This window comes from Myxine glutinosa, chromosome 6 (assembly GCF_964187855.1).
Source record: "Myxine glutinosa chromosome 6, kmMyxGlut1.1, whole genome shotgun sequence".
NCBI lineage: Eukaryota > Metazoa > Chordata > Myxini > Myxiniformes > Myxinidae > Myxine > Myxine glutinosa.
Genome location: NC_136266.1, coordinates 102,211,241 through 102,225,864, shown reverse-complemented (window position 1 = coordinate 102,225,864; position 14,624 = coordinate 102,211,241). Strand labels below are relative to the sequence as shown.

General features: G+C 44.8%; 1 protein-coding gene across 1 annotated transcript in view; it reads left to right on the top strand.

The window, feature by feature from the left end:
• The window catches only part of LOC137418444 (glutathione S-transferase theta-3-like), a 36,574-nt gene that overhangs the window by 7,670 nt on the left and 14,280 nt on the right, over positions 1–14,624 (top strand). The window contains exons 3-4 of the mRNA XM_068104506.2: positions 8,671–8,821; positions 9,391–9,567. Coding sequence (XP_067960607.2) covers positions 8,671–8,821; positions 9,391–9,567 — 328 coding nt within the window. The remainder of the gene's footprint in view (positions 1–8,670; positions 8,822–9,390; positions 9,568–14,624) is intronic.

Genomic DNA, 14,624 nt, shown 5'->3' with positions numbered 1-14,624 from the left:
ATATCTTGCGGTTTTTTTTTTTTTTTTTTTTTTTTTGTATACAAGACCGAGGCTCGTGAAAGAGCGAACATTAATCACACAGAAAGACAAACCGACACATAAAACATATAACATCGGGAGTGGTAGACAAGATGGGGAGAGAGGGGGAAGGACACAAACACAACATTTGAGAGCAGGGACCGAGAGACATGGAGACATCGAGAGATCTGAGAGAGGGCGAGGGCTTTGGGGGGGGGGGGGGGGGCATGGGAAGGGGGCGGTGGGAGAGGTATAAAACATATGGACACTGCCAGGACTTCCAGGAAAGAAGTTGGAATTTCAAACAAGGTGGATCTGTGGTGAATTAGCGGGGGTAGAAAAGATCAAGGTTTTGGATGGGGGAAGATAAGAGATGGTGGTGAACAGCTGTTTTAAAGACCTGGAGGGAGGAGTGGGATTGAAGGGAGTGAGGGAGTTTGTTCCAGAGGCGGGAGAAAAGAGGAATGAAAGAGTGAAGGTGAGCAGAGAGCCGAGATTTCGGCAGTTTAACCATCAGAGGGTTGCTGGCAGATCTTGTGCGACCTGTAGGAATATTTGGGGGACAGAGCACAGAGAGAGCTGGGGGTGCAAGGCTGGAGAGGAGTCGGTAGAAGACAGAAAGACCACTTACCTGCCTGCGGTGAGTGAGTGAAAGGCCCTCAGAGATAGCTTCATCGCGGGAGATTCCAATAATTCTGAAAGCTTTGGTATCAACAGCGTGAAGCCGAGCTAGGTGTGAGGCAGGAGCACCGGCCCATAGGGGAGAACAGTATTCCATTGAGCTGCGGATGAAAGCCTTGTATGTGGTGAGGAGCTCAGGTGTGCCGAGGAAGGACTTCGCACGACGGAGGATGCCCAGTCGGCGACTGGCTTTGGAGGCCAGCTTGGAAATGTGGTTTTCCCAAGAAAGATCATGGCAGATAGTGAGACCCAAAATCTTGAGCGACAGAACTTCTTGGAGAGGATTGTTGAGAAAGTAGATGGGAGGGTTGTCCAGTCGATCTTTTCGGAGAGACATAGTAAGAGTGTGAGATTTGTCAGGATTGAAAGACATGTTCCACTTGTTTGACCAGTCTGTGATTTTGTCCAGGTCTTCAGAGAGTGAGGAGGCAGCAGACTGCCGATCTGAGGGAAGAGGAATGGAGCGGCAGAGAGTGGAGTCATCAGCAAAGAGATAGAGAGGATTTTCGAGAGAGTCAGAGAGATCATTGATGAAGACCAGAAAAAGCACGGGGCCCAGAACACTGCCTTGGGGAACTCCAGCCTGAACAGGAAGAGGAGATGAGAGAAACCCATTCAGGGCCACACGTTGACGACGACTAGAGAGGAAGTCCGCCAGCCATGCGTGGAGATTTCCATGGATACCAAAGGAGGAGAGTTTGGTGAGCAGAGCGGGGTGCCAGACCGTGTCGAAGGCACGTGATATGTCGAGGGAGACAGCTCTAATTTCCTGTTTGGCATTGAGGACCTCCATCCATTGTTGAGACAGCAGAAGCAGCATGTCCAGAGTAGAGTGACCTGGTCTGAAACCAAATTGATGATCAGAGATCAAGCCATTGGTTGTATAATATATTTGATATTTCTTGATCAAATATAATTCATATCAAGAGAATCGCCATACTTGACGTCGGTGCCACCGTTGCCCTAAAAGAGACTGAGGTGTTTCTTAAGAAAAACTTGATAAGCTATTTCATTTTAATTCAAGGTCTAGGCTCATGGAAGAGATATGACACAGAACAGATCAGGCAGGACAGCTCAGCAGCCATTCTGGATTACAGGCAGTTTCACTAGGAGGAGTTGCTGGTGGACCAAGTGTGTCCAGAAAGTTTACGACATACCGTGTACGTCCAGAAAGTTTACGACATACTGTGTACGTCCACAACGTTTATGACATACCGTGTACATCCAGAAAGTTTACGACATACTGTGTACATCCAGAAAGTTTACGACATACCGTGTACGTCCAGAAAGTTTACGACATACCGTGTATGTCCAGAAAGTTTAAAACATACTGTGTACGTCCAGAAAGCTTACGACATACCGTGTACGTCCAGAAAGTTTAAGACATACTGTGCATACGTCCAGAAAGTTTATGACATACCGTGTACGTCCAGAAAGTTTACGACATACCGTGTACGTCCAGAAAGTTTACGACATACCGTGTACATCCAGAAAGTTTACGACATACCGTGTACGTCCAGAAAGTTTACGACATACCGTGTACGTCTAGAAAATTTAAGACATACTGTGTACATCCAGAAAGTTTACATACCGTGTACGTCCAGAAAGTTTATGACATACCGTGTACGTCCAGAAAGTTTACGACATACCGTGTACATCCAGGAGGTTTACGACATACTGTGTACGTCCAGAAAGTTTACGACATACCACGTGCGTCCAGAAAGTTGTCAATCTTTTCCAAGAATCCCTTACAAGGTTACAACAACCTATGGTAGCCCCACTGCCAAAGCTTACACTTTTCAACTATTTTCGATTCTGGCCACCATTGCCTTCATATCTCATTTTTTCCCCCTATTTGTAAAGGGAGCATTTATCATTAACCAAGGGCCGGGCATACTATACCGTGAGAAAGAAGTGGTATTTGCAAAGGTAATCCCACGTGCAAAGGCGAAATACTATTTAAAAGCTTATTATATTCAAAGAAGGTGAAAGAAAACCTATATGGAGGTGAGAACAATGGAAAAGTTTGCTTTGCTCTCGGCAATTGGCTGCCAAATGTGTCATAACAATGGCATCGGTATGCTTTGTGTGGGGTTTCATGTTTCGTGATTCTTTAACTGCAAGTCTCTAGTGGTAAAGTGATTTGAAGAACAGAATTGAAAATTTTAACATAAAAATGATAATCGATCAATTAACTGCCATCCGCCTCCCAACCCCAACAATAACTTTCCTCATCAACGGGACATTTCTGAAAATGAATACTGTACATTCATTTTTATAGATTATTTCTAAAGTGTGTGCCAGTGTGTGTGTGTGTGTGTGTGTGTGTGTGTGTGTGTGTGTGTGTGTGTGTGTGTGTGTGTGTGTCTACTCCATAACTCCAAAACCATGAAACTTAGCGGCCCGAATCTTTGCATGCATACGAAGAGAACTCCAAGGTGAATGATAACTGTGTGTTTGTGTCAATTTAAACACCGAGTTTGAAGAGAATTAACGAGGTGCTCATCATGGAAAATCGAAAAAGCCTTACCAAGATGGTGGCACGCCATCTTGGTCAGCCTGCTGTCACCTCGCATGTGTCATAACATACCACATAACATACCACATAACCACCACATGTCATGTCACCACAAGCCACCTTTTTGTTTCGACCAGCTCAACAATGCCTTGACTTGGGAAAGGCCAGGTTGCAATGGTTTCTGTACTATGAAGCGCTCAATATTAATTTGTTCACTTTCCTCACTCATATCATCGAATGACTGATCTTCATGCCTACAAAACTCTGCACAGCACAACGTTTTGTAGTTGCTATAGTTTTCAAATTAGGAGGTTGGAGCAATATGATTTTCCCTACTCCTCTGAGCTCCCAAGGTTAATTGCGACAAACGTTATAGGATCACATTTTGTTTTACCATGATGCACATTACATGGGGGTTTAAAGAATAATTTTCTCGCAATTCATAACTTATAAAAACATATGAACCACCAGCCAACCACCTGCTGCCATCTCCGAGAGTAGATCCATATATACCCAGAAATGTTTTCGGATTTCAACCCGGATACCTATACAATTGGTGAGATGGTGAGCTCCAGTTGTCAAATATGGGATCAGATGTGAAAATTAACTGTTAATTAGGACGTCACAATGATCGGTAAGATCGGCGAAGGAGTCATGTGACTTCTCAAATGCAGTAATCACTAATTATTCAAAAACCGAAAATAGTACAAACACAACCTATACATTGATTTACAGGTAATGTTCATGCTCATCTAACGACATAACTCGCAAGGGTGAAAAAAGGGTTTGTAGAAAAAAGGTTACCGCTTTATCCAACTTCACCATATATACACCCAGCAAAAATTGTAAAACAAGCGATTTTGATCTGTATGTGTATGTGTATCTATATATATATACATACACATATATACATATATATAATGTTCTGGCACTTGATGGAAAAACATTCAATATTGTCTACCCAAAAGCATTCCAATAATGTGTTCAGTTTTGTTGATATTTCTGTTCAATATTTTGCAGTTTGATAAATAAAATATGTGTCTCCAAATATGTGCTTAATTGTGGTAGTCCAATAGATGTACGAAAGATCCCGGGCAACGCGGGGTACCTTTGTGGGAGGGGAAGGAGTGGGGTAGGAGTCCAGAGGGAGGAAGGTGGGGTTTTAGGAGGCAGGGTTGAGGTGAGAGAAGGGACGGGTAAGGGTGTAAGGAAGGAAGGGAAGGGTAAGGGTGTCCTTGTAGCGGCTACCGCTGGGTTTACACAATCGCCTTGCACCTACCAAGGACGCGGAGCGATCACCATGCCGGGCTCGTCCAGGACGCCCGGGCAGGCCCGCGCTCAACTTGCCAGGCCTCGGCCGGGACGCCCGGGCATGCCCGGGCATGCCCGCCCTCGACTTGCCAGGCCGCGGCCAGGACGCCCGGCCACGCCCCCTCTCGCCTTTCCCGGGCAAACGCTCCGGGATAATGTGTGTATATATATTGCTGCCCGATAAATGGGCTTTTCAGAGTACCCGAGTTGTTTTGTGACAATAAAGAAACTCGGACGAATTCCAGCTTTTTGTCGCGTCCATTCTTCCGATTGACGTGGGAGCACGGCTCCTACATCCTTGTGTTTTATACTTTTCGCACCCCTCCCCCCCCCCCCCCTTCCCACGCCTCCTCCCCCCAAGCCCTCTCCCTCCCACAGATCTCCCGATGTCCCTGCTCTCAAATGTTGTGTTTGTGTGCTTCCCCTTCTCTCCCCATCTGGTCTACCGCTACCCTTATTATATACTTTGTGTGTTTGTTTGATTTTTTGTGTGAAAAATGTTAGCTCTTTCACGAGCCTCGATCCTGCATACAAAAAAAAAAGGGAACGGGTAGGAAGAGGGACTCGGCTTTGCCCAGGTAACGCCAGGTACCTTTGCCAGTATATAATATTGCTTCATGAATATGATTTATTAACAAACCATAATAAGAGAAGCTATTTACACGATGCATTCTAATGCAAGTTGTAGAAAGTTAACTATAAATGTAAGATGAACCCTTTGACCATTCTTTGCTAACATGCACAGCATAGTTGATATATGATAGACATGCAAGGACCAATCAAGTCCCCGGACATTACAATTGTGTTGGTTTGGATGTGTTGTTTGGCGCATGCGTTGGTTTGGCGGATGCATTGGTTTGGCACATATGTTGGTTTGGCGCATGTGTTGCTTTCACGCATGTGTTGATTTTGTGGATGTTGGTTTGATGGAGGCGTTGGTTTGGCACATGTGTTGATTTCGTGAATGTTGGTTGGGTGGAGGCGTTGGTTTGGTGGATGTGTTGGTTTGATGCATATCTTGGTTTAGCGCATATTTTGGTTTGATGCATGTGTTGGTTGGATGCATGTGTTGGTTGGATGCATGTGTTGGTTTGATGCATGTGTTGGTTTTGTGCATGTGTTGGTTTGGCACATGTGTTGATTTGGCGGATGTGTTGGTTTGATGCATGTGTTGGTTTTGTGCATGTGTTGGTTTGTTTCATGTGTTGGTTTGGCGCATGTGTTGGCTTTATGCATGTGTTGGTTTGGTGCATGTGTTGATTTCATGAATGTTGGTTTGGTGGAGACGTTGGTTTGGCAGATGTGTTGGTTTGATGCATGTGTTGGTTTGATGCATGTGTTGGTTTGATGCATGTGTTGGTTTGATGCATGTGTTGGTTTGGCGCCTGTGTTGGTTTGATGCATGTGTTGGTTTGGCGGATGTGTTGGTTTGGCGCATATGTTGATTTTGTGAATGTGAATGCTGGTTTGGTGGAGGCGTTGGTTTGGTGGATGTGTTGGTTTGATGCATGTGTTGGTTTGGCGCATGTGTTGATTTTGTGAATGTTGGTTTGGTGGAGGCGTTGGTTTGGTGGATGTGTTGGTTTGATGCATGTGTTGGTTTGGCGGATGTGTTGCTTTGGTGCATGTGTTGGTTTGGCGCATGTGTTGGTTTGATGCATGTGTTGGTTTCGCGCATGTGTTGGTTTGGCGGATGTGTTGGTTTGGTGCATGTGTTGGTTTGATGCATGTGTTGGTTTGGCAGATGTGTTGGTTTGGCGCATGTGTTGGTTTGGCGCATGTGTTGGTATGGCGCATGTGTTGGTTTGATGCATGTGTTGGTGTGATGCATGTGTTGGTTTGGCGGATGTGTTGGTTTGATGCATGTGTTGGTTTGGCCCATGTGTTGGTTTGAAGCATGTGTTGGTTTGATGCATGTGTTGGTTTGATGCATGTGTTGGTTTGATGCATGTGTTGGTTTGATGCATGTGTTGGTTTGATGCATGTGTTGGTTTGGCGGATGTGTTGGTTTGATGCATGTGTTGGTTTGGCGCATGTGTTGGTATGGCGCATGTGTTGGTTTGATGCATGTGTTGGTTTGATGCATGTGTTGGTTTGGCAGATGTGTTGGTTTGATGCATGTGTTGGTTTGATGCATGTGTTGGTTTGGCGCATGTGTTGGTTTGATGCATGTGTTGGTTTGATGCATGTGTTGGTTTGATGCATGTGTTGGTTTGATGCATGTGTTGGTTTGGCGCCTGTGTTGGTTTGATGCATGTGTTGGTTTGGCGGATGTGTTGGTTTGGCGCATATGTTGGTTTGGCGGATGTGTTGGTTTGGCGCATGTGTTGGTTTGATGCCAGTGTTGGTTTGATGCATGTGATGGTTTCACGCATGTGTTGGTTTCATGCATGTGTTGGTTTGATGCATGTGTTGGTTTGATGCATGTGTTGGTTTTCGTGCATGTGTTGGTTTGGTGCATGTGTTGGTTTCGCAGATGTGTTGGTTTGGTGGATGTGTTGGTTTGGGGCATGTGTTCGTTTGGCGCATGTGTTGTTTTGGTGCATGTGTTGGTTTTGCGGATGTGTTGGTTTGGCACATGTGTTGGTTTGGGGCATGTGTTGGTTTGGCGGATGTGTTGGTTTAGCAGATGTGTTGGTTTGTTGGATGTGTTGGTTTGGCGCATGTTTTGGTTTGGCGCATGTGTTGGTTTGGTGGATGTGTTGGTTTGGTGGATGTGTTGGTTTGGCGGATGTGTTGGTTTGATGCATGTGTTGGTTTGATGCATGTGTTGGTTTGGCGCATGTGTTGATTTTGTGAATGTTGGTTTGGTACATGTGTTGGTTTGGCGCATGTGTTGGTTTGGTGGATGTGTTGGTTTGGTGGATGTGTTGGTTTGGTGGATGTGTTGGTTTGGCGGATGTGTTGGTTTGATGCATGTGTTGGTTTGGCGGATGTGTTGGTTTGATGCATGTGTTGGTTTGATGCATGTGTTGGTTTGATGCATGTGTTGGTTTGATGCATGTGTTGGTTTGGCGGATGTGTTGGTTTGATGCATGTGTTGGTTTGGCGCATGTGTTGATTTCGTGAATGTTGGTTTGGTACATGTGTTGGTTTGGCGGATGTGTTGGTTTGGCCGATGTGTTGGTTTGGCGCATGTATTGGTTTGGCGCATGTGTTGATTTCGTGGATGTTGGTTTGGTGGAGGTGTTGGTTTAATGCATGTGTTGGTTTGGTGCATATGTTGGTTTGGCAGATGTTTTGGTTTGGCGGATGTGTTGGTTTGGCGATCAAGCCCTGCTGATCAAGCCCTCGAAGCAAAAAGCCCTTGTATTGTTTTGGTGTTAATGTAAAGTCGGGGAAGTCTATTTGACCATTCCGAGCTTCCCTTTTTTGGGCTCAGTGGTCGTTGGTACATGGTGTTCTATATTGATGCCCATGGTCGTCCACAGTATTACAACTGCCATGCTACGAAATTAATTGCCATGGTGGACCACTACCTACCTCTTGGTCCATGGTATAGTGGTATAGCAGTAAATGGTATATGCCTTGTGGAGGTCACTGGACTCTTTTCTCCAATCTACTTTAGTGTCAATCATGACATGTGGCACACCCTTCAGAGGGCCGTTTACAAGTGTCTACATATTAGAACTTTGATGGGACTGCTGACTTTATCAAATCAGTCTGTCCTCCAAAAGACAAATGTCAGTGTACATCTCTTCATTGCTGTTGCTTCGATTGTAAGTTGCAGATTAAAAGTTGTTGACACTTTCCCTTTGGGATATGCACTGCTCAAAGCTCCCTCTTGTCTGCCAATTAATAATGGGAGCACAGAAAGCTTGTATGATAATTTGATGGTTGTCTTTCTTCAAATCAAAAGATGTAATGAAATTTTCAAACCAGTTGAGATTTTCAAAAATTGAAGAAATAGACCATGAGGATTATATTATATATGTAGGATATGGTATAGCTCCATGATCCTATAAGCTATACTATAAGATCTTACATCATTGCTCTGCAGTTGGTTCTAAATTCCGCAAGTAATTCTATGGATTTTAATTTCCCCTCTGTCATCATGCCCACTTATTCACATTTTTGTCTATTCCCATTACTCTACAAGAGCAATACTAATTGGAAAATTGTTGCTATCACTTTGTGTGCAGCGTTGCCATCGCCAAGTACGTGGTTAGCTGGTCTAATGTACCCAAGCATTGGTATCCAGAGGATGTGAAGACACGGGCAAGGGTGGATGAGTTTCTGTCCTGGCAGCACATGGGTTTGCGGCCATTGTGTGGCCTAATTATGGCCCTAGAGGTAAGATGGACATATCCTCCAACTCGCAATCATTTTCTCACCAATTATGCTTCAACTGGGCTTTAAGGTTTTCAAGCTGCCGGTGCACCATGTCACCCCTGAACCCTATTTAACTCAACCCTCTTGCTAGCAAACATCCTCTCTTGGCTCATTCCCTTGCTTGTTGCACCCACATGCTGCCCACTTCCCCATTGTCACTTTATTTCCTTTTACCCTCCGTTACCCTGTTCTTGCATACAAAAGATAAATTGATTTGAATTAAACTCTTCGTGTTTGCAATCCACTGTTTGTATAGTGGGTGGAAAGGAATATATGAATGGAACGTGCAGGCTAATCGGTGGGTTGTGGCAAACTGCATGTCATCACAGCATCGGTCAAAAAATCCCAAAAGCACAAACTGCATCAAGGAGCAGAAATGAATAGTGACACAAACCATCCGAAGGCACAATTCTCTCACTCTGCCTTCTCTCAGTGCACTGCCAATTTTGAGATGTGTATTTTGAGAAATAATGGATGATTTGGTAAGAAGAACCTTTTCTAATGCCCTTGTTTCCCGCATGATTTAATAGGGTGTTCTGCCCGCCATTACGGGCTGCCCCGTGCCTACGAAGCGAGTAGAGGCCATGGTTTCCCACCTGGATGGTTCACTGTGCCTTCTCAAGAACTATTTCCTGGCAGGAAAGGCGTTCCTGTGCGGACAACAACCAAGTCTGGCAGACATTTTTGCCTATTGTGATATACAGCAGGTAGGTCGAGTTTGGTTTTTCTTTAAAAAAATGTAGAGGAAATTGTTTCTATTAGAGAAAAGCATTTTCATGGATATGATATATGAGCTGTTTAAGTTCAACAATCTCCGGCCAGAGCAAACACAAAAGAGTTTGAGTCATAACCCGATATAATATTACACAGATGCTCATATTTTTAGCAGAATTGTTGCTTTCCAAACATCAAGGTTAGGGTGTGTCATGTTAAACACTGTTCTATTGGGTTGCATGTGCTTATTTACATGAAAGATCCGATGGTATATTTTGCGAAGTTTAGGCAAATTAATTTGTTGTTCACCATGCAGGAGCATGCGACACCTGCCTGTTGCTTGCATCATTTCTGCAGGTGCTGCAGCCTGTTATTGCCACTTACCCAACTCATCCACCTAGTTTTGTCATAATCCATCCACAACTTTTTGAAATATCCTGTTAACAAACAGACAGATAGACAAACAGACAGACAGGGGTTAAAATATAACCTCTATCCATCTTCAGTGGTGGAGGTAACAACAGGATGAAGGGGAAATAGCAATAGCAGGGTCGAGGGAGAAGGTAGATGAAGACAGACAAAAAAGGGATGTAGGTAACGATGAGGGTTAGGGGAGAATGCAAGGGGTGGACAAGATGGATACAAAAGCAAAATTTGGGGAGGGGTGGGGTGGTTTAACGGGTTTAGAAAATATCATAGCTTTGGATGAGGGATACCACCTGAGATGGTGGTAAACAGCTGTTTTGAAGACCTAGGTCCTACAGGAAAGAATGAGATCAAAGAGAGTGTGGAAGGTAGTTCCACCGATGGGAAAAGAGGAATAAATGGGTGGGGATGAGCAGTGGTTCTGGATTTAGGCAGTTTCACGAAGAGGGAACGCGTGTGTCCTGTAGATACAGAGAGGGCAGAGGGTGCAAGACCAAAAATGAGGCGGAAGGAAACAGAGAGACGAGCGGCGACGTGTCAACGATGGCGAATTAATGGGCCCATCGACTCAGCTTCATCGCAAGAAATTCCAATGATCTTTAAAGTCTTAGTTTCCATGGCATCAAGCTGAGCAAGACTGAGGCAGAAGAGCCAGCCCATAGGGGAGAGCAGTACTACATCAAGCTGCAGATGAAGGCCTTGTAGGTGGATATGAGCTCAGGTATGCCAAGGAAGGACTTTGTATGGCAGAGGATGCCCAGTCAGTGTCTGGCTTTGGAGGCCAACTTTGAAATGTGGTTTATCTAAGAGAGTTAATGGCTGAGTGTGAGACCCAAGAGTATGAGGGACTGAACCTCTTTGAGACGGTTGTTAAAAAAAATAGAAGATGGAATGTTAATGGAACGGTCCTTTCGGAGAGAGAGATATGGTGTGTCGGATTTATCAGTTTCCCCTACATGAGATCATGGAAGAAGTTTAGAATTTGGCCAGGGTACTAACCCTAACCTGTCATGTTGGAGGATGGCCAACTTATTTCTGCCACATCTTGACTGCACCAGAAGAAGAGTTTATAGTCACGTCACGTCTGGAAGAAGAGTTTATAGTCACGAAAATCATAAAATACCAAATATAGATACCAAAACATAAAATCTGACCTTCTGCACTTGATAGATTCATATTTGATGTCAAATCCAATTTTTTGATAATATAGCAATAATAACAAATTTGACTTCACTATTCCAATACTTTTGGAGGGCACTGTATATCAGGAAATCCTTGCTTTTTGTGTGTATTGGCCTGGTGGTTCATTTGCTAGTTACCTCCGCCACCGAATGCAGGCGTAGGTTATGTTTTCACCCCTGTCTGTTTGTTTCTCTGTGAGCATGATATCTCAAAAAGTTGTGGATGGATTCGGATGAGATTTGGTGGACAGGTTGGGTGTGTGAAAACAACGAATTGATTCGATTCTGGTGAAGATCCAGATCAGAGAATTTTTTAAGTGATTCTTCACCTTCGAGAGATAGGGCTAAACCGATATATATCACGATATCTCGAAAAGTTGTGGACGAGTTTTGACAAATCTCCCTCCCCGGATCCCTCTCACTTCTCTGTATACATCTTTCTGGTCTCTTTGTTGAGGACACTGAACATTTTCATTTTTAATTGCCTGCTATAGTTTCAGCCAGAGATCCCTCTAGGGTCGATGTTCACGATAATGAGCATGTAACCAAGACTACGGAGGTGAGTAGAACGACCAAGAGACAGAGGAGCACAAGAAACTGAATTGTTAGTTTTGTTGTTGCTTTAGGTAGAAACAGAAAGGTAAAATGTTTAGGCGCTTCAGCTATGTTGATGCAATGTCAACAACCGATCATGGGATTCATGGTGTAAGTGTAACAAGCTCGTTTTTACAGTACAAAACGCTTGTAATTATGAAACTGGCATTTACTTTCACAATTTACCGTCCTTTGCTTTGACATCACAGTCGAAATCCAGACTCGGATAGATCCAGAGCTTTGTGTCTTAACTGGCACGGTTTCCTTACCTTTCTGGGTACCTGTGCTAGCCAGGTAAGGAGGAAAGGTAATACATTTGATACATTTCTGAGGCAGAAGGCAAGTAATGAAGCGTTTGAAAACGGGAGTGGTTTGCAAGGATAACTACGCATTCAGAAGGGATCCACCATTAGTATGATTATTTTATCCGCAAAAGGATATTGTGTCATTTTTCAAACGACATCAGCGAGCTATCTTCGGACTAAATTGGAGTCCCTTCCAGAGGGGGCAATTAGCTGTTTCCTTCTGGGGGAAAAATCCAACTACAATGTTATTTCCGAATCTTTCAATGTTTGTTAATTCGCCAATGTTATCTTGCCCAATGATGTAGTTTAGAGGTTTTGCACACTCGCCTTTGAGCTGTCTATCCTGGGTTCGAATCCCGACCCAGCTATATACTGTCATCTTGGCGTTTCATATGCAGAGCGAGGCAACACTGTGAGTGCTGTCCCTCCGAAAGACTTTAAGCCGGAGAACCAGTCTGCTGGAAAATTATTATGGTGTTTCCATTATAATGCAATCCATTATCTTATAATGCTCAGCAAATGTGTTCTTTGTACATGTTCTAAAATATTATGGAGGCACATCCCTCTGAAATCTTGTTTTGTAATGAAAACTTGTTTTGTAATACAGTGTCGGCACACTCGCCGGGCTCTCAGGGTCTCAGGGTCTCACGGACCCGCCGCCACAACTGACCCTGAGGCTACCGTGCCACGGATAACTCCGTGGCACGACAGGTTGTTAAGCAACTGTGGACACCATAATTAGTTCTAGCAGGGTCCTCTCGCCTTCTATGTCGTGTTACCTGTTGGTAACCTATAACCTCAACTAAGGCCTGCGCCTTCATCGTTCACCCAACTTCCAAATGCTACTAAACCATCAGATAGGGAAAACCTAGTGAACTAGTGAACTAGAAAACCTTGTGAAGAAATCCACCTAGTGAACCATGGGGAACGCTGGCGAACCAGTGCCGAAGCAAAACAGTGGGGTAGAACTCCCGTTTATATATTACATACACACTACGTCTGCTCAATGAAAGAAAGGACAAGAACAAGGAACATTGGAAAATGTAACAATTATTTATTTAAAACTCAAACAGGCAATTATCAAGCACATTATTCACAAGCCTTTATTCACAAAGCAAAATCAAATGTGAAAGGCCATATATTTACAGCAAAATCAAGCAATTTGGAGTCTGGGGATGACTCTTCACTTACACAATGAGGCGGGGTTCTGTTGGACCAACCAATATAAAGGGGAGGATGGGTGGGTTGGTTTGGAAGGGTTAAGGATGGGGAGGATGGGCAGTAGAGTGTCAATTTGGTGTCTAAAGTGTGTGTTGTAAGTTTTGTGGAGCATTGCGGTGCACGAGGGGATTCTGTGGCCCCACTGCACCCTCGCCTTTGTTCTGGACCTAGCGTAGCTTCTGCTTGTACCAGCACTTGTCCTGCACCCAGCACAATTCGTCCCAGCAGGCGATTCTTTGAGTAGGCAGTGGTCGTAATGAGGGGTCCCCAGCACACACAACAGCCATAAAGCAAGCCGCGTTCTGGGCTTTATACTTGCCATGCCGAGTACAGCTTCGAGGTGACAGTACATCCAAGTGTCTTTTGCCCCCATGCAGCCTTTTCCCATTGGTGAGGGCCCGACGGGGCGGGTCCCACGATGCAGCTGTGAAAAATCCCCGCGTCACTCTGTGGAGGCATTCGACGGCGGCCTCGCCCCATCTCTCCTGCGCCTATGGCTGTGATGAGTGCCCTCGCCAAACCTTTCACTCCCCCAAATGCTCCACTGCACAATATGTATTTGAGAAGCCTTGTCCCGTGTGAAAAATGTTGAGGTGCAGGGAAAGAAGAATGTGGGAAGGCAGTTTGTATGGAGGATTAATTGTTTATAATATAACTAGTAAAAAGCCCGTCACTTGATTTGTTGGAACAGTTTATTTGATGTTGCAGCCTCGTGACCGTGCCAAAGTCTGAAGCCTCAGCCTAGTATCAGGTGTGCTTATATCTTCTTTGTTTATTAGACATTCTACAAATGTGTGTACCCCGGTTTAGGTTTAGTGTGTACCCCGGTCTAGAATAGGTACACCGTATCCCTGCATGTCGTAAGAGGCGACTAAAAGGGTCGGCGTCAGGAAGGGCATCCGGCCATAAAACATTGCCTCCAAAAGGGAACCATGACAATTACAACTACATATGGGCAGGGTACAGCCCGAAGTACCCCGTGGGGGACCCCACTCCCTCTCGTCAAAACTCAAGGTCAGGAACCCGATCGAAGCAAGGGTGGAAATCACTCCATTTATGACGACGAAACGTCTGATGCCCCACCGATCTCCACGTCTGATGCCCCACGTGGAGATCGGTTTCTGATGTTTGGGACATGGAATGTAGGGACAATGACAGGGAGATCAGGAGAAGTGGTGGAAGTATTGGTCAGAAGAAGAGTGGAGATATGTTGTGTGCAGGAGACGAGATGGAAGGGAAGTGGTGTGAGAATGGTGAAGGGTAGGCAGGGACAGAAATACAAGTTTGTGTGGCAAAGGTGCCCAGAAGGCGTGCATGGTGTTG